Source organism: Pleurodeles waltl, chromosome 8, assembly GCF_031143425.1.
Source record: "Pleurodeles waltl isolate 20211129_DDA chromosome 8, aPleWal1.hap1.20221129, whole genome shotgun sequence".
NCBI classification, from domain to species: Eukaryota; Metazoa; Chordata; class Amphibia; order Caudata; family Salamandridae; genus Pleurodeles; species Pleurodeles waltl.
In genome coordinates this window covers 805159077-805185109 of record NC_090447.1, presented here as the reverse complement: position 1 = coordinate 805185109, position 26033 = coordinate 805159077, and the positions used below count along the sequence as shown (strand labels likewise).

General features: G+C 41.5%; 1 protein-coding gene across 1 annotated transcript in view; it reads right to left on the bottom strand.

Annotated features, from left to right (window-relative positions):
• NALCN (sodium leak channel, non-selective) overlaps nt 1-26033 on the bottom strand; it is a 2264872-nt gene that overhangs the window by 2159632 nt on the left and 79207 nt on the right. Inside the window, exon 2 of the mRNA XM_069205064.1 lies at nt 14316-14498. Coding sequence (XP_069061165.1) covers nt 14316-14498 — 183 coding nt within the window. The remainder of the gene's footprint in view (nt 1-14315; nt 14499-26033) is intronic.

Here is a 26033-nt window from a genome sequence, read left to right as displayed (position 1 = left end):
TCTTAGCAGTGTAAAATAGGGGGGAACTGTAGGACACTGGTGACAAACCCATGGGCACTGTTAAAGTGCGATGCTTTATGTCAAGATCATTGTTTATTTGTGAGGTATTTCATCAGGTGATTTGGGTTTTCTGTTTTAATGGATTAGGGCCTCATTTAGAGTTGCCAGAAGGAGTATGTACCATCAGCATGCAGCAGTGCTTTACTACAGCCACGCGAGGGTACTCCACCCACCGAATATAGAGATGTCCACGAGCCCAGAGGACATCTCTTGCATTGATACTAACCGCCATCTCAGTAGGTGGCGACAATGTATTGAAAGTTTGACAAATGACTACATCTGCGTGATGGTAAACTTTCAACATTTTTTTTTATTTTCAAAAACAAAATCCCAAAGTGGGATAGTCTTTTTGAAAACAAAAGACACAATTACTCCCTCACGCCGGGAGCTTTCTCGCGTGGCATGGGGATCATTTACAAGTTTTAGCTGCCCCTTATGGTGATGGACAGTGAAAACTGGCCATTTGACTGCACATTCTAAGTAAGGCAAACTTCAATGGCAAAATCTCTGACAGCCTTACTTTGTCAGGCTGCAGGAGGTATGAGCAAGGGAGACTGAGTAATCTCCGCCTCTGACAGACTTCAATTTTATTCAACTCTAAATGAGGCGGGCACAACTTCATTTCAATGGAGAGAATACTTCATTGCTTTTGCCATAGAGTATACCCTGTTCGTCAAACTCTTAATTAGGCTCTTAATCATTTTACTTCCCCATTCCTTTAACTTCTTTGGGGAAATTGTGTGTTACCATTAAATTTGCTAGGGACTGATCCTGTGTGAAGACCAAGGCAAGGGGTTTTGCATTTATCCATTTCAACTAAACTATTTTCATCAGTTTGCTACCAAGGAAACCATTTAGATTGCCCAATACATCACTGTGTTAAAAGTAGACAAATATGCCTCTTTAAGCCAGCAAAACATACTCCCCTATATAAGGTGCAGCCAGTGTTCTGAGTAATATATTGTACTAATCGATAAAATCTGCAAGGCAATCACATTGTACTTCTGCTCGTGCATTGAGAAAGCACTACTATGTTGCCTTTGCTTCCAAAGATTGTCCCACTCTGGCAGAACTGTCCGCTCGGAGTGGAATTCTACATTCCTAAGTGTTCCCTGAGAAGGCTTGCTTCTGGGTTTTAGTTTTTCTGAATGTCAAAGTCTCCAGCCATAGGGGCACTACTTCTACTATTAGACATAATAATAACATACGGCCGTGTTCTTAATAATTTGCAGAAGATGTGCATGGGCAAAGATGCAGGTGTGCACATTGTGCACATGATATTGCCACAGAGGCAATCCAATTACACGTAGGGGCACAATGTTTCATAGTTTATGCATTCAAGTCTACGAGGTTGTATGGCTTGCATTGCTGGAGCCATGAATGTTTATCAAAATAAATCTAAATTAATGATAATGATACATAAAGTACACAAGTCGTCTATTTTATCAAGGAGGCGTGGGTATTTTACAGGCATGTTTACAGGCGTAATTGTGAACTAAAAACTGTTGCACAGTCAGCTCCATTATAGTTATGAAGATCCCATTTGCACACTTCACATCTGAGTATTTAACGGCTCATCCATTTGCACCATTAGGATTTGTCAGCATTTTGAGAATACGCTGCCTTCCTTTATAACGGGGCAAAATAGGTCTTGTATTTCTACTCTCGAAATGGGCATCACCATCACTCCACAATGGCTTCTGGCCTGGTACCTTAATGGTGGGGAATTGCTCTTGCTCCTGCCCGAGGGTAGGATGCAGAGTGCACAATTACTGCATATCCCTTAGTTAAGGAGGGCTGCAAATGCCAACAACGAGTGCAGCTGAAACAACAATGTGTGCATTTGTGACTAAATAAGTAAATAAATAAATACATACATACATACATAAACTCCACATTTATTATAGCTGTTTTGGGGATTTTGATGACCCTCCATTAATTCTCTTGCAACTTTAAAATGGGAAAACGATAATAATAATAATAAAATTAATAATAATAATAATAATAAACCGAGTGAGTATAGTGAAGTGTATTGTTAGGTTATGTGCATCCATCCCAAGATGTCTTGCCATGCAGTGATCCATCACAGCTAAACATTGAAAGTCAATCCCAAGAGGCCAAGACTACACACAGCAGAGCCAAACACCCTCCCTCTTAGCCAAGAGCAGCCAAACAGAGCACTGAAGTCTGGTTCCCCATTCTGAGGCCAGCAGCAAATCTATCTGTGTGTTTCTAAACAAAATTGAAGTTCTTTATGGATTTGTGAAAAATAGCCGCATAAGCTTCCACTGCCCGACCCTGGTCAAAATAGCCACAACCGTGACATTTTTGTTGATTAATAAAAGAAAGTTATTTCACAATTTCTTTGGAAAGAAATTGGAAATGGGCACTTCTGAACAGAGAAATATCACACGTCAAACCTTCTTAAGACTTGCAGAAATGGAATCCACTTGGAATGCAAGACCAGGAAGCCCTTCGGAGCGCAATCGAAAAATATGGCACGTTTGCATTCTTTCTCCGGCTCCTCATGATAATTTATGCCACTTTCTTGACATTGCTTATGCAGTTTGACACTAATTGCGTGAACCCCCACTGGAGAGAATCTAATAGACAGCAGAACCGAAGTTGCCGCTGCAGCACTGTTGATTTGCACAAAAAGATCGCACCTTCAGCTTTCACAGCAACCCAGAGAGCATCTCGTGTTCCCAGAGATACTTTACATTACGCTGTTATAACAACTTGCCAGGTGCCAGCAATGCCCGTGAGCCCAGTCAACAGAAAGATCATCTGAGAAACCATGGAGCTGCGAACAAATTCGTAAAATGGAAGCATTGTTGGGTGTAGAGGTTCTCCTGTGACGAATCTCGCGCGAACATTTTACTTCCTGCTTGATGCATGCTTGTTTCTATTTAGAATTTTTGTTGGCAGGACAGCAAAGGTGAGGTGCGCGTGGACAGTTCACTGGCCATCCTCTTCCACTGTCAGCAAAACACAACAGTGAACAGGACTTAAAAATCCTCACGAATTAAAAGGGGCACATCTCAGGAAATATTTTTTCTCTAGCTCATGACATTACTTTGCAGATCTGAAAATTCAGAAATGAAAATTGTGTAGGCCCAGAATGTGCTGCAAATGCACAAACAGTAGTTTACCCATGCATCAGTCCCTGAAAAAAAAATGCTTTGATGCAGGCAACGGGGTGTGGTAGGTGCAGGGCACGCCAAATCATTTATTCAATATTTACAAAGGAATGTTGTTGGCTCTGCTCTCTCCCTACTTCTCTTGCCCAGACTTATTCAGAATTTCCGAAAAGGGAGACACAATGCAGAAAAGAGATAGCTTTTTAAAGAACACTCAGCCTTCCAATATGAGTAGCCTGGGGAAGGGGCTGGTATTTCCCCACACCTAAATACTGGTAACTGTGGAGATGGATAACTCCTGGAGTGTGGAAAATCTGGTCCATCACAAGTTGGGCCATTGGGGGCATATTTATGACTCGGGTGGTGTCGCTCATGCACCACGCAACGTGATGCATGCGCAATGCAACACAAAATGCAATTTATCAAGCCACGCAGGGCCACCTTACGTGACTGGCGTGAAAAATCCAGAGTAAGACAACGCAGGGCAAATTGCTGTATTGGGATACACTGCCCCAGAGAGGTGTACCATGGATGTTACTTGGGATGTTCCCACGCAACATCCATCGATTCTGACTAATTCCCGGATTTCCCAAAAGTAGTAGACCTGGAAATGTGCCACAATGCTACTTCCCAGGTGAGACATAACGAGAATAAATGTTTTTATTTCTCCTCATTTTTTCCTCTTTCTATATGCGCATACCACAGCATACGCATAAAGAGAAAAATGACCCAGAGGATTGTTTTTTTGAAGGAAGATGCCCCTTCCTCATCAAAAACAATCTTGCTTACAATGCAGGCACCCTTGCACCATTGTGCAAGGCTGCCTGCATTGGCGCCAGCACAGGGACAAAGGCAGAAATTTGCTGTTTTCTTTAAAATACAACGCATTCTTGCCCTTTGCCTGCTACGCAGTGCAACAAGGTGATTTGCTGCTCTGAGTGACTTTGACATAAATATGGCCCTTAGGGTCCAGTAAGAAATGAGTCATTACCCTGAATTCCCCATTTTCCCACCACATTCACCTGTGGAATTCAGATGCTTTTAGTGGTGTTCCGCAGAGCTCATAATTTGGATGGTACCAATAATTGCTGTTACTGGCCCCACCGGAATTCAGTAGCCACTCACAATGAGGGCCCCTGCCACCCAAAAAAAGCTACGAGATCTTATGTGGGCTCTATGCACCGCTGAATATCTAGCCATCATTCCCTGAAGAAGAAAGGAAGCGTCTGCTGGGTAAAACACCGTAGACTGTGTCCAATGTTAGAATAATTTATTAGGCATTTTTAGGGAAAATACGACAGTTTTACTATATAACAAATAAAAACATAAAATAATCAAAATAATTGAAATTCCAAACCTTGAACATAAAAATGCATACTGAAACCAATTTGAAAACAATGCAGAGCACGTTCTTTTTACACTTCCACCCAACAATAGGATAAGGACTGTAAGCCTGAGAATTTCCATGGATGGGTGATGAGCCTACAGAAATGCTCTTCCATCACCAAGGCATGGAGTGTTGACAACTTACTCACATAAGCAACCTCCTACTCAACAACTCATATCTGTTGAGCCTATGAATAGCAAAACTGCAGAAGCCTGCCAGCTTCTTTAGTATTATTTGAATGTTTGTCCTTCAATTGTATGTGCAGGAGTTGCACTGTCAATGGGTTCTTCCTTTACCCTTCTGTGAATCAGAACCTGCCTGCCTGCCTTGGAGTTCCAGGACCTCATAAACCAACATTGCCTTCGGCGACGTTCCTGTATATCACAGAACTCATTGGTGACTTGCAATATTCTTATGTGGTACAGTAGGGGGTACTTTATCCCTAAGCAATGCTGAAGATATATTGCATATTAAGGTAAATACGCATTACAGAGGCTTGACATTCTCTGGCAGTCTCAGTGTGTTGTGAGAAAGAAAAATAAATACCTTTTAACATATAAGAAATGTAGCAAACTATAGCTTCAGTACCGATGTGTGCAACATAATCAACAAAATATGCCACAAAAATGCTGCAGCTTATATAAGAAATGAAAGCATTTAGCATTTCGAGTGGAAAGAAAATGAGGATCACAAAAAATATTTCACTGGCCCTGTTTCACGTCCTTTGTGGTTATTTAAGGCAGTGAGTTCTCAAAACACTTTTTACTACCATATTATCAAAACAGGACACTGGTGGTAATGTGTGACAAACATATTTGTGCTCATTTATTATGTGGCATTATGTTGTGGTGGCGGTATGTTCTCTTGTCTTGTCATGCTGCTCTGCTTTGTGCTGCATTTTTGCAAAGTGATTTTGTTGTGTTGTACTGTATTTTCTGTGCTACATCTGATTGACTGTTTTGTTGAAATATCCTCTGCTATGTTTTGTGTTGTTCTGTTGAATTGTGTATGCTATTGCTTTATGTTCAGTTGTTTACTTTAGATATCTCAACAAATGCCGCTATGGTTCGAGCCAGAAGCAGCATATGCCTCAACTGTTACTGTGAAAATCAACCATTTACCACTGTCTAAGGTGGTAAAATGTCACTGCTCAAGCTCTTCACCCACTAATGACACCAGTCAGCCAAAGGCATGGTGGACACTGGGACTTAACTTGGCACTTCCAGTGCTCGCTTTGCAACATAGGGCTGTGTTTCAAACAGTATGGAATATTCCTAAGGTATGCGGAGTTTCACAATGCCATTCAGTGATCAGTGGAGAAATTAGTCCAGACCAGTGGTTCCAGTGATTCCCAAATCTTTTAGAACCACAACCATTTTTTTAGAATGACAAATTTTCATGACCCACCCATCATTGAGGGACAAAGGGAGGTGTTTTTTTAAAAGTAACTAAAGTGTCATTTTGTAGAGCATAGTCATTTACAGACAGCACAATTTACATTACAATGGTCATTAACTTTCCTCAGACCTACAGTTTTACTGATACAACTATGTAGCATATAGCACTTGATAATGTATTAAAATAACGTTTTTGTGAATATTTATCATTTGTGTATCACTAGCTTTGATACTATTAAAGTCTCGGTTTCCAGCACACTTCAGAATTACAAAACCGTGATTCATTTTTGCTTTCTTAACTGCTGGGTGCGTACAGTTCAGTTTCAGATATTTATTTTTGGATGTGTGTGACACAAAACGACACCGTACAGACTTTCACATTCCATGTACTTCAGCAAGATGGTTATATAATTCATTTTAAAAACTTCTCTCACTTTGCAGTCAGAGAAAGACAATCAAACACCAATCCCATATTAAAAGCATAAGCAGCAAATTGTAAGAAGACATAGCCTGACGTTTGACCCCTGACTTTAAAGCACTGGCAACTGCGACCGGATAAATACATAATTTAAAGAAAAACACAGACTTATTGCTCAGACCTTCACCCTCCCACCAGTGGGTAGCAACCCACAGTTTGGGAAACACTGGTCAAAACACTATAAATAGCATATCCATTTTAATTTATTGTTGATCTTTTGAAAGAAATTGTCATTCACATTTTGTAAAACATAGTGAACACATGTTTTATTTAAAATAAGTGCAAATCTTATGTGTGTTTCTGTTGGAAGAAAAACATTATCTTGGATGCTCACATGTTTGATTTACGGTGTATTTGCTTATGTATGTTTCTTATTTAGTAGTGTGCAAATGTATTTTCAGTTGCTCTGTCTTAAACATTGATATCACATAGTTACTTCCGACCCTCACCGCATTTTTGGGTCTGGCATGACAGCGCAGCTGTATGCTTGTTGGTATGAATTCTTTACCTTATACAAACGTGGGCGTTGGCGCTTGTATTTCTCGCTCACTTCATTCTAGTGACTTTGTTGTATCATTCCACATTCAAGGAAACGCTTCCACTGGATTGCGCGTGGGATTACTTTACATGTGAAGTGTACATTCAATCATCCGACTGTTGATCACATTCACTTTTCCTCCTCTGTATGCATTCTACACAGAAAGCTGCCGGATTTTTGCTGTTTTTTCGCGCACTGGCAAACCCAATAAGTATGACTTGATTTGTGTTAAACAGTATTTGTGCATGCAACACACACAACTAGCATTTGTGAATGCCAGTGTTTTTCATATGTTTGTACAGAAAAGCCAGAATGCTTGGCGTTTTTGTTGCAACAAATTGGTCCTGTGTCTTAACAAATCTTTTCTCTCTACAAGCGCCAGTCGTTTAGGAGGACTAGATTTTAAATTAAGCTGCCAATTGCACACTACTTATAAATTGGTGTGAAGAGCATGGATTATGACTACGATAATTTTACATTTAAATTACAAGTACTATTTAATAAAAAAGGACTTTATGGATTTTTGTGTAGCTAGAAACACAACTTTTCTCCCTAGTTTCACTGGAGGCTCCATTTCAGCCGAATACCTGTACCACAGGAGGTGGCCATTTTTAAACGGGTATCAGGCCCACTAATTTGTAGGGTATACCCATTCAACAGAAACAGGGATTATTATGCAATAAAAACATTGCCGTCACAGGTTTGCTGCTGAATAGCACTAACAAAAGTAAGATGAAAAATAAAATGGAGAAAATACAAAAATCTATTCAAATCTCCTGCTCTCTATCAGCTAATGTAATCACTTACACCTGTGATGCAGGCCATGAAAGAGGGGTCAACTATGCAACAGTGTTGCAAAATAGGTTTCTCCCATTTCGTACACCAGAGTTGTTTTGCTTTTTTTGGTAACCCAGTTTTGGGCTTTTTACTGTGGGTGAGTCTCACTACATGTGCCTCACCCACAATAATCACACAGCAAACAGACTGCGGGTGTTTATTGACAGTGTCTGTCTTTTAAGATAAGACCGTTGCAATGTAGTTAGGGTAAGGAGCTCTTGGCTTTTTATTTGTGAACCCGTGTGTACACATGTGTGCACAAGTGTTGGGGATGCACATGTGAGACTGTAATCAGCACACATGTAGCCTGGCACGTAGGGGACTCTGCAGGGTTAGAAATTAACCTCGGGTAGCCCTTATAATATTAGTGGGCACTCATAGGGAAAGTCAGTGTGATTTACTGCTTTGTCTTCAGTAACTCTTTATGATATATATACAGGGAGAAAAATGCCTTAGCATGCGGATTTGTTTCCCTTAACTTGCAAAGTCCCATGAGGTATGAAACTGGGGTGGAAGTGTGTGCCCAGCTCATATCTGCAGTTTCCAGGAACATACATGTACACTTTATAGCTGATCCAGAATTGTCGCATTGCTTCTGTCACCCTGCTGGTCCACATTTCTTCCCAAGTGAGGGAACAAAGGCCATCCAACACAAAAGGAGTAATTAACAGTTCTTCCATCAGCTCCTGAGAAGAAAAGGGTGGGGAAGAACATCTGCATCTGTTAATTACCTGTCAACCTGTATCAGGGATGGGAACAGCCAGCCCCACTGAAAAAATGAGGAAGCCCAGAAAACTTGAGCCAACACAGGAGGGTGCCCCACTTTGAAGCTTCAGTGGTAAAGGCCCTGTCAGCAATGCCAGCAAGGGGCAGAGTGGAGGCCCAAAGAGCAGATGTGATCAGTGACTCCTGGAACTGCTCCAGCATGCTGTGCAGGAGGTTTGGGACAGGGATGGACAGGGATGGAAACACCCCATGGCTGGCCAGGGGTGCCTGGCTTTTAGAACCTTCCACCCCCTTGAAAAACTCTTGAACAAGGAAGAGAAAGGACTTTTTATATTTTTGCTGCTATACCCTGATACTGCAACAGCCATGGACAACTGTAAGACAAACCCTCTGATGCCCAAAAGGGCTAAGGACTCTGCCGCTAATTGACCCTAGCACAAGATGGTCTTTCCAAGGACCAATGAGGCTGGCCCCCTTACACTCCCCGATGACCAGTTGGGGAAAAAGATCTGGACTTCTGCACCAAGATCAGGAAGAGTCCTGGTGCAGGGAGGCAGTGGAACCTGCTCCCTGCAATATGCACCAATTTGGAGGTGGGACGGTCTGCTAAAACTGCTCCTGGTGGCTAGAACTCGCTATCAGGGGTAAACTTAGCCCATGAACTTTGAAATTGGCCCAACGGGGCCTGAGTCATGGCTACTGAAGAATTTGAGCTTTGACAAATCCTTGCGAAGCCGAGCATTTGACGATGTACTAATTTTCCTAAAATTAACCCCAGGGAGGGCCAGAGCCCGGGGTTCGGCACAAGGAGGAGTCTCCTGTTTTTTTATCCAGGGAAAGGGCACATGTAGGGGCCCTCTCCCCATTTTCTTGGGGGCCAAGGCAGGAAGACCAAAGGAGCATTGTTGTGAACCTCAACAAAGAGAATAGGGGTCCAGGACCGCATCTCTGGGTCCCGATACCACATGGAGGAGGGGGAGTGCTTCTGCGCTTCCACTAGCTGTAACAAGCCTGCCCACACTCCCTTGCCCTTGGTGGGTCACCACCACTGAGGTAGTTTCCCTGCCTCCTGGAGCGGGCAAGGGAGAAGAGCACTGCTTGCTCCCGCACTGACAGAAGCAGAATATTGGCCAGGCAAGGAGCCAGCAGGGGCAGCTGGGGCTGGGCTCCCTGGGTTGCCTCCAACAAGGGTTGCTCAGATGAGACCGGGCACCCCCAGTAAAAAAAATATAAAGGAAGCCGTACTGTGTGAGGCCTTGTGTCACAGCAAATGAATGTGGCAGGAGCCGCTCATACAATATTCTCTGCTCCAAAGGGAATGTTCCATAATGTCCAGCAGGGCTTCCCAATTTGTATATGTTTTTTTCACTGTGGAGGCCCTAAAAAAGGACAGGGGCACCACCAATGTTTTAAAAGGAGGTGCAGTGAGCTACAGGAGTGCAGCAGCTCTGGCCAAGAAGTTTAAACTGCAGGAGTGCAGCAGCTCTGGCCAAGAAGTTTAAAAACCGACCTTAAGTTTCTGGTGTCAGAACGATTAGGACCCCCGACTTTCTTCTTGACTTTGCAATTACTCCTAAAACTGGAGCTTTTGCTGTACCATTGGGGATACAGTGTTTTCTAGGGGTTGGTTTTATGGCTGAATTTTATGTGGCGTGAGGGTGTATAAACAAGACACAGACATCTGTTATGTGTTTTTTCAATGCTTCAATACCCATTTATGTTGTCAAAGATTGTTGAACAGTATTGTAATGCCTATTAACAATGGTCGTTCCACATAATTATTATGGATATGCTTGTGATTACTAATATGTGAGTTGTTGACCTTTGACTTTGATTTTATATGTAATGCTAGTTGGCAAATCCAATAGGCCTGTTTTATTTAAAATGTTCCCCCCTTATATTGTAATGTGCTGTTTGTTATAGGTTGGGTGCACTGTGATTTTGAAGAGGCATGACCCAGAAGCTAAATGAGATTTCATAATGTCATCTAAGGTATCAGTCTTATTTGTAAATGTGTAAATTAATGCATAGTGTTTAGTAGTGTGTGTGTAATAAGTGTAATTGCCCTTTCCGAAAGAAAAAGCACTGAGTGGACCATCATTTATTGAGTTTTATTATTGCATGCCAGCAAATGGACAATACTAACCCACACCTCTTCCCCTGTGAAGGCCTTTAACTGCTGTGTTTAGCTATCCTGAAAGTGTCAAGCAAAACATTAGGGTACATGGCTCCCAGTATGGAGAAATTGTGGACCTATTACTTGGGCAGACCTCACATCCTATACAACTAATAACCCAACAGATTATATACCAGGTGTGTTTAATGAATGTCAAGAGTACAGGATTCATGCCTGATTTTCGGATTAGTCACCAGGTAGATGAGTTTCATTTCAATTCTTCGTATGCAAATATATGCTATGTGGGAATACTAAAAATCTGTTATGGATCCAACACTCATGAACCTATATTGTGCACCCCTGCCATGGAGAAATATTCAAGGGTATATTTAGGAAAAGTGGTTCTACAATGCGTGCAGCTCCACTTTTCTTGTGCCTTTTACCGCCCCCCTACCTCCACCATGTGTGCCCCTTATTGAAAATAGGGTGCACCATGGCACAGGGTAAGGGGCAATAGCAATCCGTTTTCATGATGCTATTGATGTACTTCGCAGGAGTAGCACCGAAATATTGGTGCTACTCCTGCAGTACATAGTTGCCCATTATAAATAATGGAAGTCCCCTTTTAACGCCTGCTCTGAGCAAATGACTCTCATGTGGTGCAAGTTGGCGCTAGGGGATTATAAATATGCCCCTCAGTGAGCAAATAGCAATGACAAATTTCAGAAAGACATCTCAACCTTTAAGCAATGTAAATGTAACAAAGTCTCTACCATAGGCAAAGAATTTAATAGCAGATATCCCACATGGTATAGTACCAGAATATTGTAGACTAAATATCGTCTGTCAAATATGTTATGTCTTAAATTTTGTTTACAAATGTATTGCCGAATTGAAGTTACCAAAGTAGCATTATAGCATATTGCCAATGGCTACACAAATTGTGGAAAACTTTCTCTCCAGGATAGAAGCTGGGGATGCAGGACCAATGACAAGGTAGAGGGCCTTTTACAAACGGTTTAGCCCTCAGCAGTGGGCTACAATGCTCTGGGGATAGATAGCTCTAAACATGAGAATCAGAAAGACAATCATTGGCCTGCTGGAGCAGATGTTGTATAATCGTAATTAATATAGCTCAGCCACTTCATTGTCTTCAATAAGCTACCAACATTCCAATACTCCAATATAACATTATTGCTGGCTATGGAGGACTATGCTGACTGATAAAGGCTCTAGAGCTGAGTTACAGGCCTGATTCACAGACAAAACCCAGTAATCACAGAAAGTGCTTTTAGCAACCCTAAGGCGCAGGCTTCAATGCTAATAGAACATTCCACCCACTGATGGTAGAACATTCTAAATGATAGAATGTGGTAAGTTAAAAAGGAAGAAGCAGAAAAATAAGAAAAATAAACATTGGAATGTTGAACCAGCAGGACTGAATCAGCCACTACCAGCCCTGGCCCATTCTATTGTCCCAACATTCCAATATAAATGTTCCATCCAATAGGACACCACCTTTGTAAACAATATTTAAGACACAACATTTATGTCAGATGATATTTTTGTCTACAGTATTAATAGTATTCCAATTTACAACTGTCCAACAAAGATGCCTAAATATCCATGTTTTCCCAAAATGGTTGATTTAACCACAGGGCAGACCTCAGAGACTCTTTGGTGGTTACAATGATCTTTTGTCAGTTAAATCCCTTAGGTAAAAATTGCATGGACTCCACAGGTCATTCAAAGTGTAGGTCATCTTTTGCCAATTTTTTTAAATCTACATTATAGAGAAGCATTATTCATTGCCCATCTGATTTATATGCAACATCTATACTGAATGTGTGTTTAACTGTGTCAATGTGCCTAATTTTTTTGAATCCATTGCACTAAGTGGCTGTATATCCCTTTAATGAGAGCCACTCATATATTTTGCTGAATTATAATAATCTACTCACCATGAAACCATAGATATGCTTCCTTTAAAATTTAATGTGAATAATCACTTATTCTAACTATATTAATTTAGAATCTATTTGAATCTAGTGTTAGCCTAATCTGCAGTAAGGCCTCAGTGCACATGCTAAATTTTATAAAATGTTTTTCAAGGGTCTTGTTTTTCCATTTCTTTGCAGCTGTGTCCTCTTTAGCCTAAAATAGGTTTTTGTTCACTGTTTGAGACAAGCAGATCACTGAACTTTTAACTAACTTTTGGTGTCAGGTACGGAGCCTGAGACAGTGGGAGACACCATCCTGTACCACGTACACTGGACTGATGTCACATCCTAGGTTGTCCAGATGATTGCTTCCTTTATGGCAGCTGGGAACTAGGGAGTCTAATTGCTCCCTAAGAACACTGTCTTTTGATTGTTTTTTTGGTAAAAGACGATAAGAAGAACCCTTTTGAAAAACGTATTTCAAGTTTTAATTGTGTGCTCTTTCGAACAGTAGTCCAGACCCTAACCTGGCTCTGCTGAAAGAAGACATATTCTCGACTCTGCTGATTTCTCCTTGCCAAAGTGTTAAGCTTCAAACTTGAATACTCAGGGGCATATTTACAAGCTCCTTGCATCACTTTTTGTGATGCATCTGTGGCGCATAGTACAGACTAAAATCTACAAAGCCACGCAAAGCCGCTTTGCGTGGCTTTACATGGCCTTGGAGATATGGTGTAAGGCAACACAGCACAAGTTGCTGCGTTGCTTTACACTGCATCAGAGAGGTCTACCATGGGATTTGCGGTGGGTGTTCCCACGCAATACCCATGGGTTTTCACACATTCCCAGATTTACACAAATCTGAAAAACCTAGAAATGCGTCAAAACTGTATGCCTCCCGAAGGCAGACACAACAAGGAGAAATATCTTTAATTCTTCCCCTTGTTTCCTCTGTACATTTGGCAGCATTCTGCAGCACGCATAGAAAGAGGAAAATACTTCTCTGGATTGTTTTTGTGCACAAAGCTGTACCTTCCTGCACAAAGCCAATCATGCTGGCAACGCAGACACCCTTGCACCACGTTGCAAGTGTGTCTGCATTTGTGCTAGGCAGCAATTTGTGCACCAGTGCAGGGGGAAAGGACAAATGCATCTGATCTTGTAAATAGGATGCATTTCTGCCCTTTTGAATTGGCGAATGGAAGGGAAGTTAAAAAACTTGAGGTGCTGACCCTATGCCAATTCCTTGAATATAGGCCTCTCAGACTATTCCATTGAACCCTAAATCTGGTTCATCTGATGTTTACACCTTCCTTGTAGAATTTCATCGTGCCATTTTGATACCATACTTAGAAAAGGAGAGTTCCTGTATGGAACCTACTTTGGCCATATCTTGCTCACTGTATGTCATTCTGTTTTGCGTATTCTTTTGGATTATATATAAATTAAGATTACATGAACTTTTAAAATGGAGGTTCTTGCTTTATTTTTGCATCAGTTTTGCAGATTGGTTAGATATGTAACCCTCACTAAAATTGGCACCAGTGTGGAATTTTCCTTGATGACTTTAACAAGAGATTTAGATAAAAGAAACCGTGCTCTATCAATTAAATGTTCCAGTGCTCACAGAAGTGCTTTATAGAAGGGTTGATTTACATTTCATGCCATAAATATCAAAATAAAAACATAAACATACCTTCACTATGCCTCTGATGTGCATTTTTGCTATCATCTCTGCCGTGTAGAGAAACATCAGCAGTGTGTCGAGGGCAAAGGTCACATACTGGAGAGGAGGATAATGTTCGAATGTCTTTGGGGTGTTCATGCAAACAGTAATGACGCTGAGGATGGCGCAAATACGCAGCAAGGAATGCACCCACTGAAAGAACAAGAGGCATGATGCTTTAGTTCTCAACATTTAATTTTCCGGTTTAAAAAAATGTCCATACATTATGGCATATCTGTCACACTAAAATCAGATCATGTTGCTAGTATTCTATCAACAGGCACATTTGTTTTAGAAAACAAAAACGATCCACAAATACATTTTTTCTTACTTTTAACCTTACTTACTTTATATAACACGTCCGTCAAGGTCGTGTGCCCAATAAACATATCCCTAGTCTCATATGTCTAATTAATCCTAAACATAACACTTACTTTGCTGCATTTCAACTTTGAGTTTTGTAGGTGTTTTTATAACATGTTTAATTACACTTTATTTTAAAACGATAATGCAAAAGAAAAACTGATTAGTACATAGCAAATGGCAAAAAACTCATAGAGAAAAAGGAAATGAAAACGACGACGGATGGGAACAGGTTAGGACAGTGGAAGGGGAAGGAGAAAGAAAAAAGAAAGGAGAGGTGATTTTCAGGACGCAGACAGTGCTACATATATCCTTAACATAACATAACCTAACATAGCTTAACAAAACATCATTTAGCATAGCACATAGAAACCGAACATGGAATCACAAGTGTTCAAGTTAAACCTACAAGAAAATCACAAATATTAAGGGGCATATTTAAACTCTGTTTGCGCCGGAATTGCGTCGTTTTTTTTTACACAAATCCGACGCAAAGCTAACTCTATATTTATACTTTGGCGTTAGACCCGTCTAGCGCCAAAGATCTTGGAGTTTGCGTCATTTTTTTGCGTGGACACCTACCTTGCGTTAATGATATGCAAGGTAGGCGTTCCCGTCTAAAAAATTACTCCAAGGCATGTGCGCCTTATTTAAACTCCTGTGCAAAAATGACGCACGGGAGTGGGCGGGTCAAAACAAATGACGTCCAGCCACTTTTGCGTCATTTTTTAACGCCTGGTCAGGGCAGGTGTTAAGGGACCTGTGGGCTCGGAAGGAGCCCAGAGGTGCCCTCCCATGCCCCCAGGGACACCCCCTGCCACCCTTGCCCACCCCAGGAGGACGCCCAAGGATGGAGGGACCCATCCCAGGGAACTTAAGGTAAGTTCAGGTAAGTATTTTTATTTTTATTTTTATTTTTTTGTGGCATAGGGGGGCCTGATTTGTGCCCCCCTACATGCCACTATGCCCAATGACCATGCCCAGGGGACATAAGTCCCCTGGGCATGGCCATTGGGCAAGGGAGCATGACTCCTGTCTGTGCTAAGACAGGAGTCATTTCAATGGGGGTTGGGAGTCAAAAGAAATGGCGCAAATCGGGTTGAGGCCAATATTTTGCCTCAGCCCTGACTTGCCCCATTTTTTGACGCCCAAGCTCCATTTTCCCCTACGCCGGCGCTGCCTGGTGTGGGTCATTTTTTTTTACGCACACCAGTCAGCTGCGCCGGGTAACGTCATTCCATAAATAAGGCGCCCGCATGGCGCTTTGGAATGGCGTTAGCCGGTGTTAAAATTTTGACGCACAACTGCGTTGGCGCAGTTGTGCGTCAAAAAGTATAAATATATCCCTAAGTATTTTCCTATATCATCAATGTGAGCAAACTGTCGAAGCTAAGAAGCATAGGTGTTTCTTTCTTTTTGTCATACACATACGTCTGAAATGCTGTGCCTAATGTGTTCAAAATCACTTATCCTGTAGCGTCACCAAAGAAAGTCTTCTCATATGCTGCACTAGTTAACATTTCAGCGTCTTCTGGGTCTAGAGTCACGATTTATTTTTTCTTACAGCCGCACAAAATTATTATATGCTATTTAATGAAAATGTACCTAAGTAAAATTGAAAAAAAAATATGACGAAAATTTGAGGACATTCTGTATGCAAAAATGTGCACATGTCGAAAAAAGAAGCTGTTTTATTATTTTTCTCTTTTATTACACAGTAGATATTTATTTTAGTAATTTGTAACCAAGTGTGATATTGTATCAAAGCCATTATTGGCAATCTTCATTATATTGAGTCCTGCTTTTAGGAGGGTGTGAGTGGTCTTCAAATCTGCTACAAATATTTAGCCCCTTAAGCGCTGAGATCATTTATACTTGAAACTTACCAAGTACGTTTTTTTCGCTATATCAAGGCAGTATCATATTGGTTGGAGATAAAACCATACAGAAAATTGGACAGGGTGTCAAGATGAGCATTAGTATGTATACTGTTAAGTAATCCTAGTATTAAAAGTGTGCCCTCTTTTCTTGGCACAACCCTTACTTTATCAGGATGTACCTGAAGTACCGTATGTTTGATTGATATTACTGGCATCGCTTGCATTTGACAAACGGCAAAAAATGAATTTGAGTATTACTGGATCTGTCAAACTAATCAGAAAACACAGTGATCCTCTTTGGAGCGAATCCCACGCATACATATTTATTTTCAACACGGAAATCTTCCCCTTAAATTTGCATTTCCTACTCCATTTAGCTAGATCTTTCTTAACGGTGATGGTTTGTGTACTCTATGAAATCTATATACACTTACTCTTTCCATTAAACCTTTAAATCTGGGAAGATTGCTTCAGAAAATAAAAAAACACCTCCTCGCTAGGTAAGATTTAACACACCTGATTTGTTGCAGTTCAATTTAAAGTCTTTCAGAGCCACTTTTGGCCTATTTAGTTCTCATACCACTTGTGGGCGAGAGCCAGGTGACTATGCAATAACCACCATCACATCACCTGTGAGCATGTGCAATATATGTTCTTCTTCAGCAAAGGTAAGGTCCTACATTTTGTGATTAACATTATCCTGAAACCAACAGGCTCTATCAAAAGCGCAACTAAGAGGAGAGAGACCTGGCACATGATTCACAACCACCTTTCCAACATTGTTTTTTTAGATTCTCCCCCATGAAAAGGGTACAAGCAATTCAATGAGCAATATTCGTCATAATCAATATTTTAATATTTTGTACAAATACTAATTTGGGTTGGACTCTTAGCATATTTTATCATAAGTATATCTCAAACACTTTTGCTTCATCTAGTTTGATGGACGCCACTGAGATCCTTGCCTTTTTTCAATATTAAACAATATTTTTGAGGTTTTCAATATTTTTGAAGAAGCTGGACTGATTGATCCAGGGGTACCCATTCGGAATTTTGGTCCTGCTGCTAGTATTTTAGTGTCACTTGAACACCCTCTTTCAAGAAAGTCTTTGGAAGTCATAAAATATTAGCTTCAGGCATTATTTCTCTCACTTGGCTTGGCTCCTAGAATGAATTAAATGCTTTAGCGATTGGGCCCGACACTGCACTCGTAAAATATTTATAGAAGGATCCAGTACATCCATCAGAGCCCGGTGCATTTTTTAGGTTCAGTGCCTTAATAGCTTTCACATCTTCTTCCTTTTTTGGTTGCTTGTATGACAATTTATTTAATTCCGGGGGTATTGGTAGGCCAATTTAGTCTAGGGAATTGTTGATGAGTTTTTGGTAGCTCATTCCGTATAGGGCACAGAATCTGGTAGAACTTGCCAAACTATTCCTTCTTAAATTCATCTTCAGGTATTTTTCTAACTTTGTTATTTAGAAGATTGAGAGTATATGCGCTCACATTTTGTGCCCTTACTCCAGAAGTGTACATCTGATAACTATTTCAAGTGACATATTTCAAACTACATGGATCCTTCGAGGCCTAGCTAAAACCCCCTCTTCCACACATTTATTAATGTGATTCCTGCCATTTCCACTGCTTAATATACATACATTTGAAATAAAATGTTCTCTCTTTTTCCTACCGTTCGATCGGCAGCTTCCTCACTGTACTAGGAAGCCCTCATGAAATATTAAATCATTAGTATGAGCTTTACATTGAGATCTTTCTTTATTAATGAATTTTCAGGTCACATTTCTCTTATTCCTACTCATGGTAGCAACATAGCCCTTCTTGGGTCTTCTGGGGTAATCTTTGACAAGTTTATGCCCTCTTTTGATGTCATGATCAAACTAGAAGAACAACCTGTATCTGATCTGTATTTGCATAAGCTTGCTGGTGACCATGTGCATTTGCTTAAGATTGTCGTGACCCTACTTCCTTTTAAAAGAGGCAGCATTGAAAGAAGCTTTGTTTTTTATATCAAAATATTTTTGGGGAGTTTTGAAAACACGTTAACAGAACATTATTGCAGTGATTCTGAATGCAATTCACAAAAAACATATGCCATGATAGTTACATCATATGCCTTCAATCTTGTTTCTTGATCCAAGTGTTAAAAAGTGAAATACAAATTATTACAATAAATATCTCTACCCTTCCCAAATCCTAAAAGCATCCAATTATAATGACAGAGGAAGCATATATTATCATTCATCACACACATAGTTCTAGCTTCTAACGTAAGAATCCCCAAGAATTCACCAATTCTATTCAGATCAGAGCATAACATTTTAGCATAAACACCGAAAACGTTCAGGGCTTATAGGTGTGATGAACAGAACAGCATAGGGACCCCACTAGAAATATATTTTATCAAAGGTGACCAGATGGATTTGAAGCTTATGTAGTTATTAGAAATTGCACAGAAAAGCCTCTCCATTGCTCGTTTGTTCCAGAGTCTATAGAAATTTAGGGGAAATGGGAAAGATTCTGTAAGCAAATGTGCTGCTAGCGTGATCTTAGCAGCCCATAAAGAGTCCCATAGTATTAAACAGTCGGAAAGAGCTTGATATTTGAGGATAGAAGACTGAAGACCGAGCACTAGTCTAGCTGGGATAGGGTATCCCAACATCCTATTCATATGCAACATAATTTAATTCCAATATGGTTTAACATATGGAGAATCCCACCAGATGTTCCAGAAAGTTCCCATTAGGTCACACTTTCTCTAGCACCGGGGTTAAGTGTGGGGTAGTTCTTTTTGCTAATTTTATAGGGTACAAGTGCTAATCAAATATGTCTTTATAGTGAGTTTCCCTCCAGGACACACAGGGGCATATTTATACTCCGTTTGTGCCGATTGTGCGTCAAAACATTTGACGCACAATCAGCGCAAACGCTGCCCCGTATTTAAACTTTGACGCCCGCGGACGACAAAATTCCGCCGTGTGCGTCATTTTTGGGATGCGGCAACCCGCCCTGCGTTAATGATTTGCAGGGTAGGCATTCCCGTCCCAAAAATGACGCAAACGGCCGTGCGTCGTATTTATGCTTTCGGGCAAAAATGACGCACGGCCGGGAGGCGGAGCCAGAAAATGACGCACAGACCGATTTGCGTCAAAATTTAACACCTGGGTCAGGGCAGGCGTTAAAATGGGGCAAACACACCTGTATTTAATCAGAACACACAGAACAAACAGCAGAGCAGCAGAGCAGCAGAGCAGCAAAAGGGAGACATGGAGGTGATTCTTATCCAGCGTGCACGCAGACGCAGAGCCCAGCAGCAACAACAGCAGCTACAACAGCACCAGCAGGGACCCCAAAGGCAGCGCAGAAGGCAGGAGAGGATATTCCACCCAAGAACAACCCTTCAGGGCCTCAGGGAATACAACATCATACAGAGTTACCGGTTGAACTGGCAGGCCATTCAGCAGCTGCTGAGAAACATTGAACAGCAGTTGGCCCCCACTTTGGTGACACCCCACACCATACCAACAGAAACAAAGCTGCTTGCCGTACTTCACATGCTCAAACAACTGGTGCCCTGGTTGGCGGAATATCACAACCATCATTCTCCGCATTTCTGCCTAAAGTACTGTATGCCATCATTTGCCTGACACCCCGCCACATCTGCTTCCCTAACACACTGCAGAAGCAGCAGGAAACTAAACAGGGGTTCTACGCAATCAGTGGCTTCCCACACGTCCTTGGTGCAATCGACTGCACACATGCACGCCTTGTGCCACCTGCTGCAACTGAACACCTTTACCGCAACAGGAAGCACACACATTCAATTAACGTGCAGGCCATAGTCGATCACCAGGGATTGATCACCAACATCGTGGCTAAATATCCTGGGAGTGTCCATGACTCATTCATCTTCCGTCACTGTACCATCAACCAACACTTCCAGGATGAACGGTATGGCAATGGACTACTTGTTGGTAAGTACAAAAACCTACATATATATACACTGCAAAGCAACCCTCTAGGACACACAACACATACACCACAACAGCAACATCTTGACAGGAACACACTGAGGTCCTTACATCACTAGCCATGTTTCTTACGTCACCATTGAACCTGTCACACATCGGAATTTACTGTACAGCCTAATGTGAAGACATTAATGAGTGTGGTAGCCGAAATGTCACCTTGCAAATTGTAAGTGTCACAATGACCTTTACATTAATACACTGCCTAAGTCTAAAGGTATGGGATGTCCAGGGTACTTTCATATGAATGTGTTAACAACACTCATAAATTAAACTCTACATTGAACTATCTACTCACCCCAATTGAAGACACAAGGACACCTGTATCAAAAGTCACAATGTTAGGGAGGGCACACTGCACTGAAAATCACAAAACATACTGATGACAAACTGTTAGCAGACAAACACGTGCTCAGCCAAGGAAAAAACACAATGCAGATGGTATAGCCTACAAGTATAGAATGTCACATTAGTACACTAAATAGTCAAAGACAACACAAGACAACTACTGCTATTGAAGGTCTTTTCAATAGTGCAAGCTACATCAACATGATCCCATTCTTTTTCTCTTTCAGCTGATCAGGGGTATGGCATCCAGCCATGGCTAATGACACCATTTGGCAACCCGAGTACTGCTGCAGAGCGGGCATACAACAACACCCATAAGAGGACACACATCATTGTCGAGCGAACCTTCGGCATCCTCAAGTCAAGGTTCCGCTGTCGCAACATCACTGGTAGTAGCCTACTATATTCCCCCGAGATGGTCTGTAGGATCATCCTCACATGTGCAATATTGCACAACATTTGTGTCAAAAGGAACATTCCCCTCCTCGAACCAGACCCATACAGGCCTGAAGACGAGGAAGAGGAGGATGCTGCCCTGCAACAGGAGGGGGAACAACCAAACACGGCTTCTGGAGTGCGTAGGCGCCAACACATTGTGAACAATTTCTTTTCATAATTATCACCATCACCACTTAATGAACTATTGTAAATAAACACTGATAACAAACACCACATCATGGTCTGGCCTATTCATTTCTGCACACCTTTAGCTCTACATATCAGAAGAAGAATGTTGTCTCATGGAGCAATAATGATATAACAATCAGGACACAGAAAAACACACAACAAATGTAATGCCTATCATACAACGGTCACATACACACACAATGTAAATGACAGACATCCTGTACAGTTCACCTTTGAAGGGCAATAGCTGAGGACCACACATATTACACACATACATGTAGGAAACATGGTTCATCGCAGCATATGGCACACACCATCACTCAACTAGGGGAAAACAGGCCTCATACATCAGGCAGTTGACATGCTTTTGCTTCAGGAACAGGAATGTATTACCAGACTCTTGGCAGCAGTAATTCCAACTACTTGCAATCTTTGCAATGACTATCTGTCACTAGAGTTACACATAAGCAGAACATAAACAGCACAAGTGCCACACATATGACAAGCATCCAGCACATCACATCCCATCTACATGTCAGACCTTTTCTAAAAACCTTACACACCCATGCGGCTGGTCACACCCCACCTGTCTGAAGAGGTCCTTGGAATGCTGATATGGGTACCCTGAGATTCCCTCATCTACATACACACACTCACAAGAGTCATCCAGTGTGCCACACCCTTTCCTATGCCTACCATTGTCATAGTACCATCTCACTGCATGGAACTCAGCTCATATAATACACTGGCTTGGTGTTTTGAAGGCCTGGTATCACCTGTAGATTGATTCTCGTGTGAAAGGTACTGTAGGCCATTTTTAAGCAAATCTCATCAGACAGGACTTGTGAGACACTGATGGAGGCCACACCAGTGATCCCCTCCATGCACCCCACCCAAATTCACATGCCCCGTCCCTGTTGATGCCTCCTACAGCATAGATGTAGACATTAGGGCAATCACACCATTAAGCATTGCTACTAATGTTGCCGTGTAACACTTTATCAGGGTTCATGTGTCACCTTCAAGACAACACAGGACATACACAGTGTGACATGTCAACTGTCTACTCCTCCCTCTGACCAGTCCTAGTCAGAACACTGATCATGTAATTTGTGAAAGAGCTGGCTCCTGATTGACCCAGCATCCTGTCAGCCTGACTGGCACCTGTCCGTGGGTCACCCTAAAGATACCCGGTGGCCACCTATGGACCACACTTGCTGTTCAAAACCTCTCGTACCTCAGAGGCTAATTTGTCATTTGCCCATCAATGTATACTCAAATACATTGTATTACATCATCTGACTGTTATTTGTACCATATTTTTGACAGTGCCCTTGAATAGCTAAATCATGGCCCTTCCGTTGTCTGGGCCTCATTAATGCCTAAACTACAAAGTGTGACAGTGTACCTGGCCCATAGCGTTTGATGGTGTACGTGGCCTCCAGCAGAACCAGTAACCTCAGATAATGTCCATGAAAAGTCAACACATATGAGGACCCTGACAGGTCACACGCTGAGTAACATTGTTCAAATAATAGAGATGAGTCGTGTGTGCTGAATACCAGCCATTTACTTCTGCACTGAGGCTATGATGTTTCCTGATGCATTTCCATCCACAGAGGCCAACTTCAGTACAAATGTTGCAATGTTACATGCCGGATCCAGACACCTGAGACATTCTCTCACTCAGCACACCACGGTTGCCCAGTTGAAAGTCTCATTACACGTCTTCAGTGACAGGGTGGGACCATCCACGTGTAGGTTACCATGTCCTCAATGACTTTACTCACATTTAGCTACAAACGATACTCATTAGATACAGGATTAGCTGCCAATAACTCATGATGAGACGTGGACGTTACAGTGACAACATACACCTTAACACTTGATACTGGATCAACATTGGACCACACACATGTACATGTACCATCCAATCAACAAAATGGTTGCAAGCAGCCTATCACAGTGGTGTCCCAGTTGTAACCTAGCAGGAAGAAAGAAACATGCCACTAAACCAGGTAATGCATAAAGGGCCACATACATCAACAACCTATTTGCTAACATGACATAAGGAACGTTGAGATTTTGCTATTAAATCAATGCTAAATGGTATGTCAGAATTCTCCAAAGAATCAATAGGGCAAACGTCAAATGGGCAAATGGGATTTCAGATAAGCAAACAGAGAATCATACTCAATTTGCTTCCATGGGCCTTCTGCCAATGGTTTAGCATTACTGAATTTGGGAAAACCTTGGATAAAGTTGCAAGTCAGGAACAGCAAAGCCCAGGGCGCTGGGGGCCTAAGTCCCCCTCTGCTGCACGACAAATATAAATGTTTTATGCACATGTGAAGCATACACACGCATAAGGCGCATGTGTGCCCTACATGTCAATAGTGAAACACATTTTAGATACATTAACTCGTAATTAGGACATGGTTACCCCCAAAAAAGGTTTAGGCGACAATTGCATTACCTAATTGGCCTTTATGCAATGTGGAACTGCTTGATACATGTGCTCACAATTTTGCTAAGGAATACATCCAGGTATCTCTTTCATATTTAGAAATTTACAATCATCAATTACCTACATATGTGCACAATTATGAGTAATATCCATTCTGGCCAATCATTACTATTGCACTGTTAATACCTTCTATACATCCTATAAGGGACATTTGCTATAGCTAACCCCAAAGGTTATCACTTATCACCATTTGGTCATGCAAAATTACATTACTCATTTGGACAAAGGAAATACATATTTGTCATAATGCGTCATATTTTCACGCATACAGCTTGTGCGTCAATATTTTTGATGCACAGGAGTGCAAATAATGCAGAGTCAAAATTATTTTTCATAAATAGATATCATATTTGGCTGCGGCTTAATTTTCACCTCTAGAACTGTAAATTATGCCGCAAACAAATAGTAATAACCAAATATGAAAAATATTTTGACTCTGCATTATCTGCACTCCTGTGCGTCAAAAAATATGACGCACAACCTGTATGCGTGAAAATATGACGCATAATGGAAAAAAACGGCGGCCATTTTATGCAGGATGTGATGTAATAGGATATCCTGTTTACAGATTCTGTAAAGTGGGTGTACTTTCACTTTCACTTTCCAGTCTCTGAATATTCTAGACTGTGTGGCTGTGTGCAAAGTGTTGTCCTGTGTATTAGTGCTTTTGTGTCCAGTGTGCCATCTCACTTGTTGTTTTGTCATCATTATCTTGTTGTAGAATACTGTCTGAGTCTGTGTTGTATAAATGTGTCTAGTCCAGTGTTGTATATATTGTCTGTGGGAGTCTGTTGTGGGTACTGTGATATAGGGGATAGTTGGGCTCTTCTATTTGTTAAGTTTTCTTTGTATTTCCTCACTCTAACTTTCCCCATTTCCCCCCTTTTTTTTTCTACCAGTTTTTCAATATTTTCGTTGCTTAAATGTCTGGTAGGCCACGGCTTTCCAGGATGGGTGAGGAGGAATTGGGGGGGTTTATATGGCTTGTTTGCCATTTCCTCCCACTTATGCTGGAGGCTGGGGGTAGGGTGATACAAGGGTATCACACGGAGGCCCGAAAAGTCAGGTGGGGGAAGGTGCACCATCACTTGGTGCGTCTGTATGGGAGCCAATGGAATGACCATCAATTGAAGCACCGCTGGGCTGACCTGATCTCCCGGGAGCAAGATCTGCTGGACCACCTGGGAATCAGGATTGGTGGCCATGTTGGTGAGTACAGATCATGTAAATGTGCACAATTTAAAGCTGTGTAGTGACATGTGATGATTGTTACCCAATCTGCCAGATAAGTAGCTGACTGTGTGTAATGCTAGGGAAACATACAGGGTAATTGATGCACTATGTGAAGGATGACAAATGCTAGCAGTCAGGCAGCTCAGGTTTTCCACACATACAGGTTGCTTGTAGCAGAATGTAATGTAGTGCCACCTTTGTGTCAGACAAGCGACACATTAATGACGCAATTAGGACTCTACAGGTCACAATTGCCAGTGAAGTATGGATGTAGTAACATCATACCTACATATGTTGACGCTATAGCTAGACTGACATTTGAAACCCTACATGATGCTGAAAATGAGTGCTGCCTTCACGTCAATTGAAGTTAGCAATGTGGCCCACACATATGTCACATGTGTTTCAGGTTAGTGTGTAGGGAAAGTGTTCACGGAAGTGCCATGCCTGTTCGGGATAAATGTGCTTCTTCACATTTTATTGATACATGCCAGATCTGAGCATGAACCATATTTTTAAAGGAGTCAGGTGCCCTCAGCTAACATAATAGACAGGTATTTATTGTCACTTGTGCCAAAATCAGAATAGGGATGGCAGTCCAATGATATGGACTAGGGTACAAACATCTATGTTTGGTGCCAATCACCATTGTTTGGACACATC